Below are 19,727 nucleotides of genomic sequence, written 5' to 3'. Positions count from 1 at the left end.
CTGACCCGAAAGCCCACTCGCCTGTGCTGGGAAAAGAATGATATTGCAATTCGAAAGCAAATAAACGCGATTCCGCAAACACTCGTGATTCGCTATCCAACTTTTTTGCTGTTGTTTTGGTCGAGTCAAGCTGGTGCATCTGAGCTCTGATGCAGTTTGCTGTCGTCCTGTATCGCTTCCGGATCGAAACGGCAGTGGATTCTGGGTCTGGACGATGCCAGACGATAACCGAGATGTGGGATTGAAGCTCTCCGAAGAGCACTAGCAGCACAAGCACACAAAAAAAGGCTGTTATCTACTGCGTTGCCAGGAGCGCAAGCTTGCGTTTGTTGCTGGCTTGTTGGGACGCGTTCGTCGTATCGACTGAGAAGGAAAGGTGGGTGTCCCTTGCGGAAAGGATGAGTTTGTTTTTCGAATCGATTCCGATTCCGGTTTGCGTGACATTTATGCTTCTTAGATACGATGCGGGCGTGTGGTACATGCAGCGGGATCTGAGACGTGTTTTGTCACATATTGAGCAATCCATTACTGATTCTGTGGCGAGGCCACAACTTTGCTTGCTTTGATACTTGTCTGTAGCCTTTTTATTTGCTAAATCCAAAGCACCCATTAACTATCCCTTGCAAAGGGAATGAAAATATATTGAGAAAAGTTAACTGCTTTTAAGTATGCTGCCTCGGAAATGATAGCAGTCAAAATAACCAAACATCGCCAAACATTGCTCATTGCTTTGTTTTGTCAAACACCTAGCTTCCCGGTCGGAATGGTTCTATTTTATCCTGACATCTAACCGTTCCTTTGTTTTGCACCATTTTGATTGAGATTGAGACTCGTAGAATTATTTTTTCATTACCAGAAAGCGCCTTTTCTGGAACATGCGTTTCGACAGGACTGAGATTTCCCCGTTTGTTTCTGGGATTTTTCGTTCGATCAACTAAAAACAATGCACGTCAGAACAAACCGGCCACGGTGTGTCCTCGGAAATCGATTGTCAGCTCTGTACGTACGTAGAAATTAATCGTCTGAACTGTCCGTCGCATTGTCTTCTCGATGGATATTGCATTCTTGCACGATCCGGCCGTTCCAATGGTGAGTAACAGCGTGTGTTGTCGTTGTCTTCGAATAAATGGGTCTGGAATGTCGGTACACCTTAACCTGACTCCCGAGAGAGAAGAGATAGCCCGAGGTCGTCCGGAATTGTGCAGCCCCCACCGGAAGGCTAACCGGACGATGCTGGGCAAATATGGCTTTAGTCCAACGACAACGAATGCAGGTTGTCGCCGGTAATGGGATACTCCGCATGTAATAGCCAACACCCAAAGCGGGTAGGGTCACTGTTCCACATTCGCGTGCGGATGGAATCGAACTGCTTATAATTCTTCCTTCCTCCCGACCGAATCGGGTTAAAACAAAAACTGATTGGGATGGCTCAACCGGTGGGCTCTCGATCGGCTGCAGGGTGTATGCAAATTATGTGACCGACCATGCTTCTTGCTATCTTTGCTACGCGAGCAAGCGTAGAGCGAATCGGTCGGGAAGATGAATGGATAACGCGTCTGCTGAGCAAGCAGCTTCCGGGAGCGCATAATAGATTGTTGAAATTGGCATCGCATAGGGCATGGGCCATCGTTTCCTTGTGGGCGAGTGGGAAATCTGCTCGATGGTATTCAAAACCGTGAGCTTGCTGTAGAGCGTAGGCATTCATCGGTGTGGCTAGAAACCATAGCTCCATGGTCGTCCTGGGTGCTATTGCGCTGTCGTCGGTGGGTTGCTGAGGAGTATGAATATTCACTTGCAGTCATGCATAATGCATTCAATGGCATATTAGTTTTGCCATCAGAAAAGCGACATTGTTCGTGACAAGGGATGAGGCTATGAGTGATGCTTAAGAAAGTGAACGTGTCGTTTAGGATCATTCTTAGTAATAACTTTCCGCCAAGATACACCTAACAAGCTTATGATGTCAAAATCAGTTTCTTAAATATAAAAAAAAGTTAATCTTAACCTTATTCTAAGGGGCTTGGGTACACTTTCTCAATAAAGTTCATAGTGTGCTGTGCGGTATATTACTCGCCCATCGTAACCATCTTCACTCTATATATCCTACCGTATCATTTCCCACAGGTTGGTGTCGTGTTCGCTGTTGGTTCCAATTTTTGCTTCATAAAACACGTCGCCTCCTTATATCCCCGTTCGGGGCGTATACGGAGGACTCTGTTGCCGTGGTCACAGTCCTGATGTCCCATGTATTTTTTCTCTCCTTTTCGTATGTGCTGCTTGGAGCGTAGCTGAAGGAAAAAGTGGCGCTACTGGAAAAATCGCTGGCCGACGAGAAACGCCGCAACGAGGATCTGCAATTCAGCGTGGACGAGGTCACCTTCTGCGGCGAGGAGCTAAACGTAAGTATGCTACGACCGGGAGGACACACCATCGGGGATAAAGGATTGCTTCAAACACGACCGCACACTGGCACCCCGATCGTGGGCCGATGGCCAGGTGAAGCAGGTGCAGGTGGACGGGAAAACATGGTCCCGGCGTGGTCCAATCGCCGGGCCCGGCACGTACACACTTGTCGCACGTACGTGCCCTTCGAGTGCATCCGGCCATTCGTGGGTTGAAGCATAAATTACGATTAGCTCGGGTTCGAGTTACTTTGGGCTGGGATGGGTGCTTCGTCGATGGACGGAGGACGAGGCCTAGCGCGTTTTACGTGTGATGTGCCGGTTTATTGGATGAGAAAAGGTCAATTTCGGATTGTCCTTATATTTTTGCCGCTCTTCAGGGCAGAGCAATGTACAAAAAATACAGTATGCGAATTTTAGCACACTGTTTTTCTTAAAGCGTGTGTTTTGTAGATTTGTCCCACCATCTCATCACATCATTTCTAATCCATTTCACCTGTTGCGTGTAATATTTTCAGGGAAAAATTCAAAATTCTGTAAATGTGAGTATCAGATGTTTACGAGAGCGCGAAAGAATGCTTACAAAATCGTTCTTTCTGCCATCCTTTCCTTTGCCAACTTGATTTTATGTGTTGCATGCACTCTAGTTGCAATCGTTTAGTGCTTTGTCGAGAACATTTTGCTGAAATGGTCCGTAGTATTGGCAAACGAAATGCGATTGCAAGCTCTCGGTCTAATTGGTTACTTCGTAAATTGGTGCTTCGTGATTGGTTGCTGTTTTTGTGTTCTTGTGTGTTTCGTGCACGAAAGTATTAAACTGATCGTATTAAGATCCAACTGAAAATTGATGAACCAAAGATATTCCTTTTTACGCCTATATTTTTCTCCAACTATAATCTAATATTTTCCACCTTTTCGTTATGAAGCAAAATATTCAATTTCTTAATTAACACGATTGTCTCGAAATAGCTATTCTCTACAGCTTAGACAGCGCTTTTTGAAAAAGGAGAAGCTATTTTACTGTGTCCAATGTTTTACATGTGTTTATATCTGTTTCTGATATTTTAGAGCATGTCTGTCTCTTTTTATATGTTGTTGAGCCATTTTAGCTACTGTGCATGTCGTTAGAATCTATATTCTGCATGTTGCATCTGATTATATGTTGTTGTTGACGTTTATTTATCTCGCGTAAAACGTTCTTTACAACGGTGTAATTTTTTCGCGTGCATTATCTACCTTCTTAGCATAAGATTCTATTTCATTTGAAACCCGTATTTTTGCTTTAATATTGAATTGGATTTTTCCTCATGAAACCAGGCTCAAACACAGGTGTACAAAGAAAAAATTGCCGAATTAGAAACTCAGCTAGCAGGAGGTGGCTCAGCGAAAAACAACGAAGCTACGCAACCGGGTGCGCTGGTGGGGGACATCACTGGTAAGTCTCGATGATGAATTACTTAACCATATTGTAGCCAAAACCATATGCCACATAACCTTACTCTATTGCTAAATGTTCAAATGTCAAATACCTTCTTGCAACATAGCTTTAAAAACTGAACTGAATGCTGAAATTGACAAGCTAAAGGCGGAAATTTTGGCCAAAGATCAAAAGTTACATCTCACGGAGGAACTGAAAAGATCGCTCGAAAATGAGATCCAAAACCTGCACGAAAAAGTTGCCGATGCGGAACGGTCGGCCGACAGCAAGGTGTCTGCTCTTACGATCCGAGAGGAGTGTCTCAAGGAGCAGCTCAACTATCTCGAGCACCGGGTGGACGAGCAAAGCGATCAGCTGACGGCGAAGGATGGCGAATTGGAGCAACAGTACTTGGCGTTGAAAAATGTCGAAAGCGAGCAGGACGAGCGCGTTGCAGCTTTGCAAGAAGAGCTACGCACCAAGAAGGATCTTCTCACCGAGCGAGAGCAGGCTATGCAGACGCTTGAGAAGACCGTAGAGGATCTTCGGGCAGAAGCGCGTCAGCGAGACCTCAAGACTGTGGAAACTGAAGGCGACCTAAAAGTGACACTTCAGCAGAAAGAATCACTCATCGCTGGCCAAAATCAAAAGCTTGAGCAGCTGGAGGCACAATTCGCATCGCTCACCACTTTAAAGGACCAACTTGAGCAGGAACTAACTGGAGTAAAGCAGATCATCACAGGTTTGGAAGCCGACAAGAGTGCAAAAGACAAAATAGCGCATGAATTGGAAGTCAAACTGACCACAAATGAGGCTTTACTACAAAAGGAAGCTACTCTGCGTCAGGAAACAGAATCTGCGGTGCAAAAATTGCAGCAAGAGCTGCAAGTTAACATCAGTAGTGGGGAAAGCCTGGCTAAGCAACTGGCTGAAAAACAAGAAGAACTAACCAATCAATCTAAACAACTGCATGAGGTAGAATCGGATAAGGGGAAGATACAGAAAGAACTTGCCATGTTGAAGGAGCATTCCGAGCAATCGCACTCTGAACAGGAATCCAAAACGGCCACATTACTTGCGCAGGCAGATGCCCAACAGAAGATGATGGAGGAGCTGAAAAAGCAATTGCATGCGGCCGAACATGAAAATCTTGCCAAAGATAAACAGCTCGAAGAGAATGAGGTGTTGGTCGATGCTTTGCAAAAGGAGTTGAAAGAACTGAACGTGGCCAATACGAACCTGAACCAGGAACTAACGGTGTCAAAAGCTAACTTTGCGGACAAGGACGGGACTTTGGCAGGGATGGTGCAGGAGAAATCTGCTCTTCAGTCACAGCTAGAAGCAAGTAAAGCTGAAGGAGCAGCTAAGATTCAGCAACTAGAAGACAACCTGCGGAAATGTAAAGCATCTTGGCATGAAAAAATGGAATCAATTCTCGCGTCTGCTCAGAAAGAAATGCAAGAGAAAGAGGAAAACTTAGCTCAAATTTTAAGCACTGGAGAAGAGCAGCAGAAACTGCTGACTGCCTGCCAACAGCAGTTGAAAGACGTGCAAGATAAGCTTAAACAGACAGCGGTGAGCCTTGCAGCCAAGGAAGCAGAAGCACAAAATTCCGAGCAGCAGATAGCTACTCTTCGGTCGGAGATCAATTCGAAAGACGAGCAAGTTGTTACACTAAACGCTGCGCTTACGGAAGGTGTGACTAAACTGGGGGCTGGGGATAAGAAGCTTGCAGAGGTTCAAGAACAACATGGTAAACTCGAGATCGAGCATGCCGATTTGCGCCGGAAAATGGAGGCACTTGAGCAAAAGTCTGCCCAAGTGCTGCAGCAAAAGATGGACTTGGAAAAGGAGCTTGACATTCAACGCTCTAGTACGCTTGATTCCAACTCTGAGCTGACGAAGCTCAACGATGAGCTCAAAGCGAAACAACGTGCACTGGATGAGCTGCGTGATAGCTACGATTCGCTGAAAATCGAATCAGAGCGTCGTGCCGATGAGACTGCTCAAACCAACACGGGATTGCAGGAGCAGGTAGATCGGCTGCGGCAAGAGATGCACCAGCTGTCGGATCAAAAGATTATTCAAGAGAACGAGCTTAACACGGAGTTGCGCAAGATTAAGGAGCTTTCTGAGCAGGAAAAGGAAAATTTGGTACGTGAAATTGCTGCTTTGCGTGCAAGCTTCGAGGAAGAACGCGTACGGCTGTCGAATGAGCTTGCTGAGGCGATAGCTAAACACGTGTCGCTCAGCGAACAGGAGTTGGAAACGAAAAAGCAGCACGAAAAAACGCTCGAAGAGCTGACGACAAACCTAAAGGAGGTGCAGTCGCAGCTGAAGCAAGTTTGCGAGCAGAACGAAGTCAAAACGCGTGAAGCTTTGGAGCGTGAAGAAGGATTGCTGAAACAGTTGCAGGAAAGTCAAGCAGAATCACACACACTGAAGCAGCATTTGGAGGAACTTCGTAAGTCTATGGAGCAAGGAAGCCAAGACTTGTCCTCGCAAATCGGTCTAAAGACTCAGCGTATCGTTGAGCTGGAAAAGGAACTTGCCGATCAACAAGACTCGCTACAGAAACGATCCACCGAGATGGCCGAGATGGTTGATAAACTCCAGGAAAACAGCAAAACACATGCAGAAATGTTGCAGCAGCTACAAGATTGTTATAGTCAAATTGAAACGTTGACAAAGGCAAAGCTGAATTCGGAGGAAAATTGTCAACAGATGCAAAAGCGTATTCAAGATTTGAACAGTTCCTACAGCGAGATGGAAGAGGAGCAGGTTGATCTGGTCAGTCGAGAGGAAACACTGAAAAAAGAGTTGGTGCTGCTTCAAGAACAGCTGCTAAATGCTTCTGATGAACACAAGAAACAGCTCGATACGCTCTCGAGTAAAAACGAGGATCTATCGAAGCAGTTGGATGCAGTGTCTTCGGCTAGGCAGCTTGCAGAAACAGGTCTAAACACTTTGAACCAAGACATTGAGTCCAAGTCAGCAGCAATGGTCGCACTGCAAGCAAGGATCGATGAACTAAGTCCACTATTGCAAACGAAAGCAGACTTGGAGGGTCGCATCCAAACGCTTGAACAATCGGTTTCAGCCAAAGATTCTTCAATTTCCGAGCTCAAAAGCTCGCTAGAGGAATATAAGACACAAACTGCGTCGAAAGGCGAAGCAATCGTTTCGAAAGAAGATGAGATCAGGCAGCTAAGAGAACGCGAGGTTAAACGGGATTCGCAGCTCAAGGAACTTCGGCAACAGTTGGAAGCCGCGCAAAGAAACCTAAGCGAAAGTGCTGAGCGTGGTAATCGTGCGTCGAGCGAAGTAAATGAGCTAAAGGGATCGCTGGATAAGTCCCGTGCCACCCAGAAGGAACAGGATGAACGGTTGAAGGAACAACTGCGCCGCGTCAGCGAGTTGGAGACGAAACTGGCAGCACAAACGACCCAGTTTGACGAGTTGCTCGATCGAAAGAAGACTTCTGAGACCGAGTATTCGCATCGTACGCACGAGCTATCCCAGAAGCTGCTGGAACTGGAGAGTGCCAAAAAGCAAGAAATTCAGGAGCTGCAGCAACGGTTATCCGAGATAGTACAGAAACTCGAAACGCAGGTCTCTGAAACGACGCAAACCGCTACAAGCAAACGTGACGCGGAAAGACGGCAACTCGAACTGGAATGCGCAAAGAAAGATTTGGAGCTACGAGAAACCGAACTGCAGCTAGCCAACCGGCGGCTGGAAAAGGAAAACGAACACGTTCGTGCGCAGATGGTGGCCAAGGATGCTGAACTAGCAAAGCTGGCTAAGGCGGCCAACTCTGCGGCAACGGCAGCAAATAGCTCACTGACGGGCAGGATCACCAGTGAAACCAAGGAGGATGATTCCGGCGCTCAGATAGATTTCCTCAACTCGATCATAGTCGACATGCAACGGAAAAACGAAAAGTTGACGCTGCGGATACAAGCTCTCGAGTCGACCAGTGCGGACAGGTAAGAGCGTTAGGCTGTTTTTTGGACCTCCACGTAGCGCAGTTTCAAGCTGAGTCCCTGGGGATGTTTTTTTTTGTTCTGTCGTTTTAGCCAAAACATGAGCTTCGAGATACAGAAGCGCAAACCGGCGCCACGTGTGTTCTGCGATATCTGCGATGAGTTCGACCAGCATGAAACCGAGGACTGCCCGAAGCAGTCCTCCGACAGTCCACCGGAAATGCTCAAACATCCCGCGGATGGCAAGGAGCGTAAGGTACCGCCTCCTAGAAAATATTGCGAAAGTTGCGAAGGTAAGCATGTGCTGATAATGAAGAGCCAATTACGCTATTCGCTATTATGGGAAAGAGATGTTAATTTTGCCTTATATTATTTATCGCGGTGTGCCAGGGATTTGAAAAGTTTTAGCGAAAGGCAAAGATAATGCTGGCCGCACACAAAGCGCTTTTTTGTTAGTAAAGTGTCTTTGGTGGAAAAAAAACGTGGTCCCTTTATGCAACAGCTCAGGGACCCAGGTTCTTGGTTTAGATTGCAAATAATTCCAACCTCAAAAAATGTTCTCGTTGCGTAAAAAATTGCAGACCATCTTTTTTCGGGCACTGAAAAATGGTAAAAAGCGTAAAAATTTTGACCAAGCAAAGCTGGTTGAGTTTCGTGTACAAAAAATGTACATATAAAAGATGGCATTATATTTTATCTAAAGCAGTACATCTAGGTTTTTCGCCATGCTAGAAAACCAGGCAACATTAAGACGCACCGTGCTCAAGCTCACGGTCAGCATTTTTTCTGTAGTTTTCCATGCCTCGAGCAACATGACTTGAGCGCTAGATAAGACTTGCTTAGTTGAGGAACGTTCCTTTTTCTTTTTCAGCTGTGTGTATCTACATAGCAATGTGCGTGTTGCAGTTTTACTATCTGTCGGGGAATTTGTGTCCCTGGATAGTCAGAAAAAAGTGGAATGAAATGCAATTTATATCAGACCATGGATCGTACCGGTTGGATGTAGTGTGAGAAGGGAAGGCTATTCGAGTCGTAAATTCAGACGGATTAGAAGGAGCTTCCCTTCGAAACACAATTAACAGATATATCGCTTGGGTGGACTGGGTCGGGATAGGGTTTGAACATGGTGTGGTCGTTTATTGCACATGCTACCAAGGCTCATTTACTTGGTAAACTAGTTTTGTTGTGCTTCACTGCGCGTTTAAAGGGGGGGTGGTGGCTAAATTCACCATGCAATCCTTTTTTCATGATATACTAGTAATAAATGCCAGTGAAAAGTAATTAATTCCAGGGCTTACGAGACTGTGAAGCTCCTTAAATTGGGTACACACTCGTTGGGGGGTTTCTATGTAACGGTGGTTTGATGTTGCATTTGTTAACTTTTTTCACTAACTTTACTTCCTCTTCCAGTTTTTGGGCACGAAATCGGTGAATGTCCTGATGATGAGACGTACTAAAATGAAGACCAGGGCCTAATACAACAACGCTTCTAACGCATGAGTTATCATTCGACGAAGTTTCGGCTTCCCCTTATTTGAGCTTTGAATATTCGTTTTTAAATTGTTTTTTAGAATTTTAAATGTACACAATATTGTGCTAATGATTATGTGCTCTATTGATAGGCAGTACCTAATTTATTCAGATAGTGGCAACGCTTAAACTCGACTAGTTCGAATGTTTTTTTGTCTCGGATAGATTTCATAAAATGTCACACATTTGTTTTGTTTTAGATTCAACAGCTTGTTGCGTTCGGATAATTTCAACCACAAGATATCAAGTATGATAGATAGAATAACTCAATATTTATACTGTTACAAATGTAGGTCTCTTATCTTAAATTCTAAAATAACTCCTACAAACTCTGACTGCAAATGAATCCGAAAATCCTTCTCGTCGCCATTCGCCGCGTGTGCATAATCTTCCACCCCGAGTAGTCCTAGTCGCCACCTTCCTTCTTCTCTTTCATCGCCTCGCGGAATCGCTCCTCGAACAGCGACAGTTCGGACAATAGATCGGTAATGGCGTTCATGAACGCTTCATGAGGGGAATATTCCGACGTCGTCTGGATGCGCAGAACGAATTTATGCTCCAGCGGATGGGGAAGTTTGTAGCCAGCAAACAATACATTCGGGTCCTTGAGCAGTTGGCTGTTAGAGAGAAACGGAAGAAAGCAACGTTGGTATATGAAGCAGGTGATGCCTGTTCGTTTTGTAACATATTCGCTTGCATGCGTACTTGCGAATCATATTTCCAAGAGTGTGATCTTCCTTGTTTACGGTGAAAATTGCCGCATTAGGCACTTTCATGTCCAATTCCTTGATGATCCTGTTCAATCGAGAAGAGAGAAGGTAAGATCTACCGGTAATTCGTGTCAACATTCAGCACTCACTTTTTCTCTCCTTCGTACAGAAGGAAAGATTCGAAGGTGGGCGGCGCATTCATGATGAACGATTTATATGATTCACCGACGCAAATACACTGCAAAGTAACTTGGTTTTGATTCTGCAAATGCCGAAATATCTATATAAAAGCGTTCCAATTGTTTACCGCACTTTTGGTTTTTATGCTCAAGACCTGTCAAACGATGTTTGCGTGTTTGACAGCTCGGATGATGCGCAGTCCGGGACTGGTTTGTTCCACTATCGATTCTCATGACCGCGTGGATGACTGTTGGTCAAATGATCAATTTGTCGTCGTGCTTTAGAGTTTAACTCTTAAATTGTTCGAAGGCTGTTAAGCATTTGAAGGACTTACATAAGAAATGCAAGTATTTTTGTGTAATTTATCTACATACAAAAAAGAATTGCCGTGGTTTGCAAACGTTTGTCGCTCCGAACTGTCAACTCAAAAGTGACAGCTCAGTAACCCAAACGTCAGTAAAATCGTGCGTGCACTCGTCCTGCAGGCAAACGTTCCGTGTCTTCTTCGGTTCGCAGAAAAAGCGCAGTCCTTTTTCGTGGCCCGAATAGATCGAATGTCCTGTGGTTGTGGTGCCGAGTGAAGCGAAAGTCGTCCGGAGGCTGAAGGAATGTGAACAAGTGCAAACCGAGACCAGCGGTCACCGTCATTGCTCCTGCTATCAGCGTAGGGTAGGTTTGTGCGTTTGTGGATGGCTCCCTCGCGGTGAGGGCTCACAGGCGTGCTAACATCGTTGAGCCTGTGCCCTGATCGATGGATTCGGTAACCAAAATCGAGCCCCAACCCCGTGCAGTAGGAGGATGAAATTCCTTCACTGTAGCAATCTATCAGTGGCGTGGTGGTGATCGGCTACTGCAGCTCAGTGAAATGGGTCGCAGCTAGCAAGCGAACCTCGCCTTATGGCGAAAGGATTGTGTGACAACATTCATCTGGGCGTGCTTCGGGAGGCCCGGCCTTCCCGTCGGCTTGTTCTATGTGCGCTGCCATCCGGGGGCTTGGTTCAGTTCGATTGTTGCGTCTGTGTCTGGCTGCTGTCAGAGAGCTGTTTTTTTGTACTGCACTCCATTCGCTCTCCCCCACCGTGTGATGAAAGTTCATCAGTTTACTTCGCGCGTTGGTCCTGCTATTCACACACTTCTAAACTACAACCAAACATTGTGCGTCAGTGCGTGGATTGGGATTTTTCTACGAAAGAAGCAGCATACCAGAGACAGGCTGATGGCAGCTGTTTCTTGCTCAAGTGAGATACGGCCCGATAGCGATCAAGTTTTTTCTCGGTTCATTCGTTAATCATCCATCCGTCGATGCAAATACTGCACCCCCTCGCGTCCCTACCGTACGCTGCCGTTCAGCTAGTAGCTGGCCCGCGAAGGGTGTGAAAAAGAACGGCCGCGCGTCAGTGTGGAATCTTGGTGTTCATTTGACAGCGGCTGTCAGCTATGTCCCGTCTGGAGCAAGAGCAAAAATATGAACCCGCTGGTGCATAAAAACAAAATCCTGCAAAGCCCCGGTCAGCGTCCGCCGAGCCGAAACGGCAACAAAACGTTGGGCTCTGGTGGATGTTGCGCCTGGCAGTGCGTCAGTGTAGTTTGCGTGCGTTAAATGATAGTAATTTTGTTTCTCCAACAGGGGTGAAGTTAATCGCCGTCGTCCTGTGCGTGTCTGTTTGTTGTGTGTGATATTGTGCGCCCTATCTGCGCTCCGGTGTTCAGTGAGTGAAGCGTCCGCGAATTAGTCGAAATCATTTCGCCTGATGCAAAGAGCCAGCCCGTAAGTCTAGTTTTCTCGTTGTCTCCGCTATCAGCCCTTGAGTGAAGCGCGAAGTGTCGATTGTATGCAAAGGAGTGTGTGACGCGTGTACACACCTCCCCATCAAAGCAACCGCAGCATAACCGAGCCCTTCCGGTGGTGTCAAGCGAAGAAAGGTGTCAAGTGAGCAAGCAAAATAAAAAACTTGTGAGACAAATTTCGAGTGGATCTCCAACCCCACAGACCGATTACAGACGTCACCAGAAACACCGAAGGCAACAACCAGCATGGCTGAGGCGGTAAACAACGGTGCACCAGTTGCCGCTGGTTCCACCGGGGCTGCTGCTGGTGGCACGGGTTCATCGGCATCCGCTGCGAACAACAACGGCATCACCAACACGAACCCGAACGCCGAAATCATCCGTGGTCAGGTGTTCGAGGTTGGGCCCCGGTACACGAACCTGGCCTACATCGGCGAAGGAGCCTACGGAATGGTTGTGTAAGTATCGTCCTCCCTACTGAGGAGGTTCCTTTTTTAAATCAGGTTGCTGGGCTCCGCGGTCATACCACGGTGCGGCTTTCGAGGTTGCCAATTTCTCAACACACCGTCATCGTCGTCTCGTTGTCGTCGACGTCGTGACCTACTTATTTTGCTGTTCTTTGCACTGCTCTTTTTGGTACTCCTCCTGGCCTCTCTATTAGCATTTACGCCTCCGCCTATTCAACAGTCGGTCACCGTTGGTGCTGGCTTAAGTTTAAGTGGATTTGCTCAAGCGATTTCACACCTGGTGCCGACTATGTTGTATTATGTTCCCTGGGACGCTACATATCCCTAGCTGTTGGAGCCCTAGCAGCGCTGAAAAGTCGTAAAAATGGGGGAAAAAATACGGGAAAGAGGATAGAAACCAGCCGATAAAAATACCTCTCGCTCACGTACGCCACACGTAAGATGCAAATAGGACCTAGCTGTGCCTGCGTCAAGCCAGCCCACGGAGTTATTATTATTGGCTCGCAGCCAAGAAATCAATATCGAAGCCATTTGGCATCACGCGCACGTAGGAGTGTTTCGATATTTTCCGCGTCGTCCCTGTAGCATTTTCCACCGGCAGGGGCCTGCATCAGAGCCTCCCCTGGGGGTGCTCGGTTCATGAAAAGGGGAACGACACGGAGAGGCAGCATTATCAGCTTTATTCGCATGCAGCCGTGGCTTCCACAGTATGTGGCGCAGCGAAAGGATAAGGCAACGACCATACCGCACAAAGAGTAATGATCGCCTGGTGATGTGTGCGAGGTACCAGACAAGCCTGCGCCTGATAGCGATGCCCTGCCCTTTTTACCCTTTGAAATGGGTTGGGCCAAAGGGAATGGAAGGACATGTCCATCAGCATCCGCCCCGTGTGTGTGTGTATGTGAGGGGGCACGAGTCATTGATCTGTTGCTATCGGGTTGCTTGTACGGATCGATTCAGTTGCAGCATCCGGTGAGTTTGTGTTTCATCTTTCCGGCTTGCGAATTCGTTGCTTCAATGTTAGACTATTGACAATTCACGATTTTACGAAGCGTGATAACAAATTTTGTTCTGTCTGATCATACAAAAAATCAACATTAAAAACTTTTTTCCGGTTAATTTTGTTATCGAAGAATGTTAATATATTATCAAATCAACAACAAACTCTATCACACGATAACATTTTAAGTGCTAAATGCATTCAATCGGTGCGTTAAGTAGTGTGAAACTGATTAGAATCAATGAATGATGAGGCAGAGTCCTAGCATTCTAACTTACGTTCGACAAGCTTGTTTTTTCTTTATCAAATATTCGTTTAAAGTCGTCACTCCCCAGGGGTACTTTTTTGCTTAAGGGAAATACTGCAACTGAAGCGTTCCTGCGGCGTAGGGATGAAAAGTTTTATTTCTTTACGCGTAGTAATTAGATTGGAAGCTAAAACACAACCTGAGTTTGTTTGTTTTTACGAATTTCGCACCGAGAGGATGAAATGCTACTTCGAAAATTAAATAGGAAATGGATTAAAACCCACTTTATTTGATTGATTGTCGAGAGTTGTTTTTTTGTTGAATGGGATACTTTATAAATGAAACACGCCCCGAGATTCATTGATGTTATCCGATAAGAGATGTTGAACGTTTGCTGTTCACTGATAGCAATCTTTTTATCCTTCGTTTTAGACAGATACAAATATTTCAAATAAATAGAACGCTTTGCTCCCTTTCATATCCCGTATACCCTTTTTCTAGTACATATGATCAGGCTAGCTTTTTGAAAGGATTATTCTACTAACTACCCGATACTGCCTGTATATGGTCAATTATTACGCTAATTCAAACATGTTCTTTATCCCTTAAATATTTGTGTACAACATTCTAAGCCAGAAGCAAAATGTGTCCTAGCTGTCGTAAAAGAAAAATCTATGTCAGAGAATATGGCGAAGCAAGTCAACTTTAATATGCCACCCATCCTTTCATCCATGTTAGGCTTGAGAGCATGGTGGTTGTATACGGTTGGCTTTGCGCTTATCTGTTCTGGATCGTTGCGAGGCAAAAAAAGAAGACTCTAGGTGCCTTTTTCCAACACAGTATGTCCTTCGGTACACACGGTACATCGGTACCTTGACGTCCTTTCCCGAGGATTACCCTGATTAAGGTTCTTTCCGCATCTTTTTTGTCATGTGATTTTTTGTTTGATCTTGCGACAAACTGTACGTGTGTGTGTGCGAAAAACGAGTAAGGAACGATGTATCTTTCGGACACAGTTTGGCGGGTTTTCCTGTTTCATTTCTTTTGCGTGGACTCATGTCCTGATGTCATGAAAGTCTGGCAGGTTCTCCTTATCTTCGTTCCGCCGTACCTGTTGACGTATGGATGGATCCGATGGCTAGGAGAATATTCGAAGCTTTTAGGCGACAAACGTCAAATTAAGATACAATCAAGGGTTAATGAAGGAATAATTACAGCTTCCAAGGGAGTTACGGATGCTAGCGAAATCGCCCCATACAATAAGCTAAAACTAATAGGATTACTCTTGCCGGAGTGTGCTCTGCATCGGACGACATTCGTTCGAAGTTATATCGTGTGTACGATTAGCTGACATGATGTCGCAGTAACAATAAGTGAGGGATAATGATAAAAGTTCTATGAAAGTGTTATTTTTGTGATCCTCCCAGATCTGAAACTGCATGCAAACAGGTGTAAACAGCTTATCGAACTTTCAGATTCAGGTTCAGATGGAGATGTTACCCTCATTATGCGGTACATTTATCGACAGTCTATTAAACATCATCTACAGTGATCTTCAACGGAGAATGTAATTGCGTAATCTTACTGCTCTCTTGGGCTATCTGTTCAAACGATGAGCAATTAGCTGATCCTTTATAGTGTTTTTTTCTGTATAATCGATAGCACAGCTCGTTCTGCGCCATTGTTGTAACAAAAGAATCACGATTTGTGTTACATGTACAATTAAAATACGCTCGGACTTAAACGTGCTGTAGATTGATTGCGTATCACGTGTTTCACGTTTTCAATGCGTGAGATAAGACCCCCGCCGTTCTACTGCCCAACAGGGGGGACCCAAAGATGCAAAGCGAGAGAATGAGAGAACAGTGAAAGAGAGACAGAGTTGCGTGTGAATTTTAGATATGCCTGGTTCGCATTTCACGATGTTTTCTCTACATTGACGACGCGGGACGACCGATTTCTGCCGACGTCCACAATTGTTAGACTTTTTCAGGTCATTCCGGTGCTTCGTGATAATAGCTTTCTGGTTGGCGGTTTAATCGTTGCTATTGCGCAATGGCCGGCACTGTCGTGCCAAACGCGATACGGCAATCAGGATGTTTTTATCTTTCCTGATAAGACATTAAAGGCACCGAAAAAGCGGCGTGGTTGTGTGTGCGGCTGAATTAAAGAAAGTTAGATTAAATCGCAAACATCCAACCGCTCGTGGTTGCGAAAGCACGGCCATTTCTCGACCGTTGCAATTTCGTCCCTCTTTTGTGTCACGCTGTAATAGCAACGTGTTTGATGCGTTCCCACGACTGGGGTGGGTTTTGAAAGGCAACCTCCATCTCGCAGTTTACGCCTCGCGTGCAGCACTTTCATCATCATATTGCGCGCGGGTTTTGTTTGTGTACCGGCAAGCATGGTGCGCATATCCTCGCTGAAAGCAGGACGACAGAAATCCTTTCACCGGCAGGCGCTGATTATGCTGCACACAAATCCACCATCCACCTAAGCCCCCTTCGGCTATGGCTCAGTGCGTAAAATGTGGCTTTATTTTCGCTTCATGCACTGACTCCCCGTTGTTCGGTGGCAGCACTGCTCATCGTTTTGACTGACGTCAAGAAGTTCTGGTATGGCGTTATTTTTGCAGGACAAATGAAGTCCACTCACGGAACGATGTCGAAAGGAAAAACGGTTCCCTGTCGGCACGGTTGAGAGTAGATAAAGAAACACTATCCACCACGAAACGCACCTTGTGTACAATGACTCCCAGGTTTCTTGGTTATCCTTGGATGGTTTGGTCCAACAGGCGCGGGAGCAACATCATGTGGGTACTGGCGTCCTTGCGCTGGTGCACCAAACGCGAGTTTCGTGCAGCTACAATCATGGACTTATTGGTCGTAAAGATAGGCAAACGTACCGGTTTCCTAAGGGATTGTTGGGGGATTCCATTCGCCTTCTTCGAGCGATGAGGAAGTACTCCTCATTCGTTATCAATGAGAGCCCCAACAGTGAAGAGCGTTGATACTTGGGCTTGTGTGGACAAAGTGGAAGCTTCTCGGATGGTGTAAATTAATTTTTTTAGAATAGAGCTGTTGCGTTACCAATTTCTGGTTTTGAGACATTTGAAGCATTGCGCACTGTGGCGAGTTTCAAGTGCTCTATTTGTTTAAGCGCTTCTCGTCGATTCTCACGAGCAGAAACGAGTAGCTCCAAAAGAACCAGTAGCCTTTCATCACCACTGTGGTATTATTATTTTTTGTTTCGTTCCGATAAGTGGTCGCAAACACGGAAAAAGAACAATCATTTATCAATCCCAGATGGGTGGATTGGATGGGCTATTTGGCAAAAAGGTGCTGGTATATCTTATCGCAGCGTTGTTTGTGTTTTTCTTCCTGCACCGTTTTGAAGTGCTGTTCCTAACCGGCTTGACCGCCGTGTCGTGACAAACCGTCTTCTCGCCTGGTGAACCACTCCTGCTTGTTGTCGGTCGCTAACGTGCTCTTATCACCGTTGACAGCATTAGCCTAGTTTGCGCTGTGGAAACTCATCCAATCTTGGCTTGGAACCGAACGAGGAACGCTTATGTGTGATATTGTCCCACTCGCAGGAAAATAAATAAAAGCTAGACACGGACCAATAAGGATCGCGCTTTCGTTAACGACGCTTTCCCTGGAAAAGTGGGGGCTAGGAGGGTCCTGGAATAATATTTCAACGAGATGCGGCGCAAAGATTGGTTTTTTTTAATCTCTTTGAGTTGTTGTTGAAAAGGAAAGCTCATCATCATCATCATCGTGGACGTTGTACAATATCACGATGTTCTCGTCGTGTTTCCGTTGGAACTTACCCTTGAGGGATGTGCTTAAAATTTCTTTTAATTCAATTTTCAATCTCCTCCGGAGGGTTTGTGCGAGATTAATGCTCCCAGCGTGAAGGCGCGATATGTGCGAGGCATCATAATATGTCTTGAAATCCGTTCCACTGCCTCGAGAAGGAAGCAGCAATTGGAAACTGTCACAAAGTTGTAACTGAAATATCCGGAATGTTTCACACGGAACTTTGTACGTTCTGTGATTTTGTTTCCTTTTTTCACGCTCATTCTCTCTCTCTAGTAATCAGTAAAGAGATCTTTTCTGGCGGATTGTTCACGGTAAAAAGATACCTTTCCGAAGTTGCCGCCATTAGTCGTGTCATGAAAGCTTAATGCTTTTCAACAGAACCATTCGCTCAAGTACCTAGCAGTGCTCTTGCTGCTACGCCTTTCCCAAAATTGCGTAACGGAATGGATAGCAAGGAAAATAACATCAGAGCGGGAACGTTTTGCTCACGGATAATGGAACAATACGAAGCTGTCATATGCAGGAAAGCCACCGAAATTCGCTGAACGCTGTTTTTTTGGGATGTTAATCAGCAGATTAGCGCTCATTATCATTGTTTTGCTGTGCTTTCTTTTAGTTCTTTCTTTCCATTTCCGGTGCTTTCCATATCATTTCAGCACACAATTTTAAAAGCAGATGTAATGTTCACCTGGCAATGTGTAGATGTTTATCACATCGCTTGTTGGCATTGATCATGGAGTCGGCTATATGAATTTTAGTGAACAAACACATTATTGAAAAGAAGGAATGCAATATGAGAACTTGTTGGACGACCAAATGGGTTACGATAGCATGATAGCGTTGATATTTAGGTATTGCGTACAAAACATATTTATGAAACCCACAGCCTGGAAATCATGCCTCTATGTTTATCGGAATAGATGTATACGGTTGGGCAGATGGCTATAGTTCAGTTTTTTAAATCAACAGTCTACCTTATCGATTTGATGAATGATGCATTTTCACTTTTTCTAAAATAAGTATTTATGAGTGCATTAATTTCCATATGATTAGGTTTTCAGGCATCATAGATTGTTTCTTGTTTTTATTATATTTTTTTTTTAATAAAACTTCCCCGACGATACGACGGCTGATGTATTTTCCTGAATAAATTAAAGATAATTCGCTGTGTTGATCAAAGAGTCGTGCTATCAGAATTATCACTAGAAAAGCTCGATTTGAAATTGTTGCTCATGATGGAATCATGAAGTGTATTAATAAACGTATTTACATTCTATGGAAATATAATGCTAGCATGGGGTCGTTTCGACGGTTTGTGATATTGACATACAAAATTACAGAAGCACCGCGTATTGCCATCATAGGGCAAATCAAACCATCGTGTGAAAACGATAAATTCAGAATCAACGTTCAAGGAACGTGCCGTTCCGTGGGGTGTACATAGTATGCATACTTTATTAATCGATTGTTTATCACGAAGCATCAGCTCCGCCCCTTCAATTCCAGTTCCGGGGAAAACTCATCAACTAATGCATGTTTGGAAGTTTTGTACGCCCCAACGTGCGAGTAATGAAGCGAATTTTCATGTATTTTCACTTTCCCCCGGTGGTCCATGCTGATGATGCTGCTGCCGGTGGAGCGCCGTGTGGATTCAATTACAGTAATGTCATTACATACGGACCGTATCCAATAACCGCCATTTAATGTTTCATCTTATTTCTCCCGCACGCGCCACGTCTCACGTCCTCTGCCAGGACACTGATGTTCTATTGATTGGTGCGTGTCGGCGGATGGTAATCGTTCGATCAAATTGTAGGTTTAAGCCGACGAAGGCGCTCATATTTGAGTGATTAATCATCCAACAACGTGGTCGTGCCCTCCAACCTTTACATAAATGATGGGGCTTGGCTCTCTTCTCTCTCGCTCTCTCTCTGTCTCTCTCTCTATTTTGGGCATGGCTGCATAATATATGTGTTAAAAAAAACGGTACCTAAAAGCCACCGCGATGACGGGGAAACGTGCTGCTGGCTTAGCTAGATTCTTTCCTCCGAGTAACGTCTATCGATTTTTCTGTGTTTGTAATTGAATTCGGTTATTATTCATGCCATCGAAACACATAAATAATTGCTCAGGGAAATTTATCAAACCGAGAAAGTTTTACATTGCTATGGTAAAT

At 45.2% G+C, this 19,727-nt stretch overlaps 3 protein-coding genes across 3 annotated transcripts in view; 2 read left to right on the top strand and 1 right to left on the bottom strand.

The window, feature by feature from the left end:
* Positions 1-1,050: 1,050 nt before the first annotated feature.
* Positions 1,051-9,262, top strand: LOC128722457 (restin homolog). Its single transcript, XM_053816120.1, has 6 exons — positions 1,051-1,089; positions 2,289-2,399; positions 3,720-3,837; positions 3,947-7,808; positions 7,899-8,098; positions 9,216-9,262. Exons 1-6 carry the CDS (start codon positions 1,051-1,053, stop codon positions 9,260-9,262), a joined length of 4,377 nt encoding a protein of 1,458 aa, XP_053672095.1.
* Positions 9,263-9,457: 195 nt separating this feature from the next.
* On the bottom strand, positions 9,458-10,363 carry LOC128723507 (DNA-directed RNA polymerase II subunit RPB11). The gene is made up of 3 exons (XM_053817259.1): positions 10,195-10,363; positions 10,041-10,130; positions 9,458-9,952 (listed from the first exon to the last, which is right to left on the bottom strand). Exons 1-3 carry the CDS (start codon positions 10,245-10,247, stop codon positions 9,742-9,744), a joined length of 354 nt encoding a protein of 117 aa, XP_053673234.1. The 5' UTR covers positions 10,248-10,363; the 3' UTR covers positions 9,458-9,741.
* Positions 10,364-12,168: 1,805 nt separating this feature from the next.
* The window catches only part of LOC128727275 (mitogen-activated protein kinase 1), a 31,109-nt gene continuing 23,550 nt past the window's right edge, over positions 12,169-19,727 (top strand). The window contains exon 1 of the mRNA XM_053821170.1: positions 12,169-12,471. Coding sequence (XP_053677145.1) covers positions 12,260-12,471 — 212 coding nt within the window. The 5' untranslated portion in view covers positions 12,169-12,259. The remainder of the gene's footprint in view (positions 12,472-19,727) is intronic.

Source organism: Anopheles nili, chromosome 3 (assembly GCF_943737925.1).
Source record: "Anopheles nili chromosome 3, idAnoNiliSN_F5_01, whole genome shotgun sequence".
Taxonomy (NCBI): Eukaryota; Metazoa; Arthropoda; class Insecta; order Diptera; family Culicidae; genus Anopheles; species Anopheles nili.
This window is presented reverse-complemented; position numbering and strand designations above follow the sequence as displayed.

Coding starts and splice junctions, on each gene's coding strand:
- LOC128722457 (XM_053816120.1), top strand. CDS start 1,051: ATGGATATTGCATTCTTGCACGATCCGGCCGTTCCAATG. Junction 1,090..2,288: donor ACGATCCGGCCGTTCCAATG/GTGAGTAACAGC, acceptor CTTGGAGCGTAG/CTGAAGGAAAAAGTGGCGCT. Junction 3,838..3,946: donor GCTGGTGGGGGACATCACTG/GTAAGTCTCGAT, acceptor CTTGCAACATAG/CTTTAAAAACTGAACTGAAT.
- LOC128723507 (XM_053817259.1), bottom strand. CDS start 10,247: ATGAATGCGCCGCCCACCTTCGAATCTTTCCTTCTGTACGAAGGAGAG. Junction 10,131..10,194: donor CTGTACGAAGGAGAGAAAAA/GTGAGTGCTGAA, acceptor TCGATTGAACAG/GATCATCAAGGAATTGGACA. Junction 9,953..10,040: donor CTTGGAAATATGATTCGCAA/GTACGCATGCAA, acceptor TCTCTCTAACAG/CCAACTGCTCAAGGACCCGA.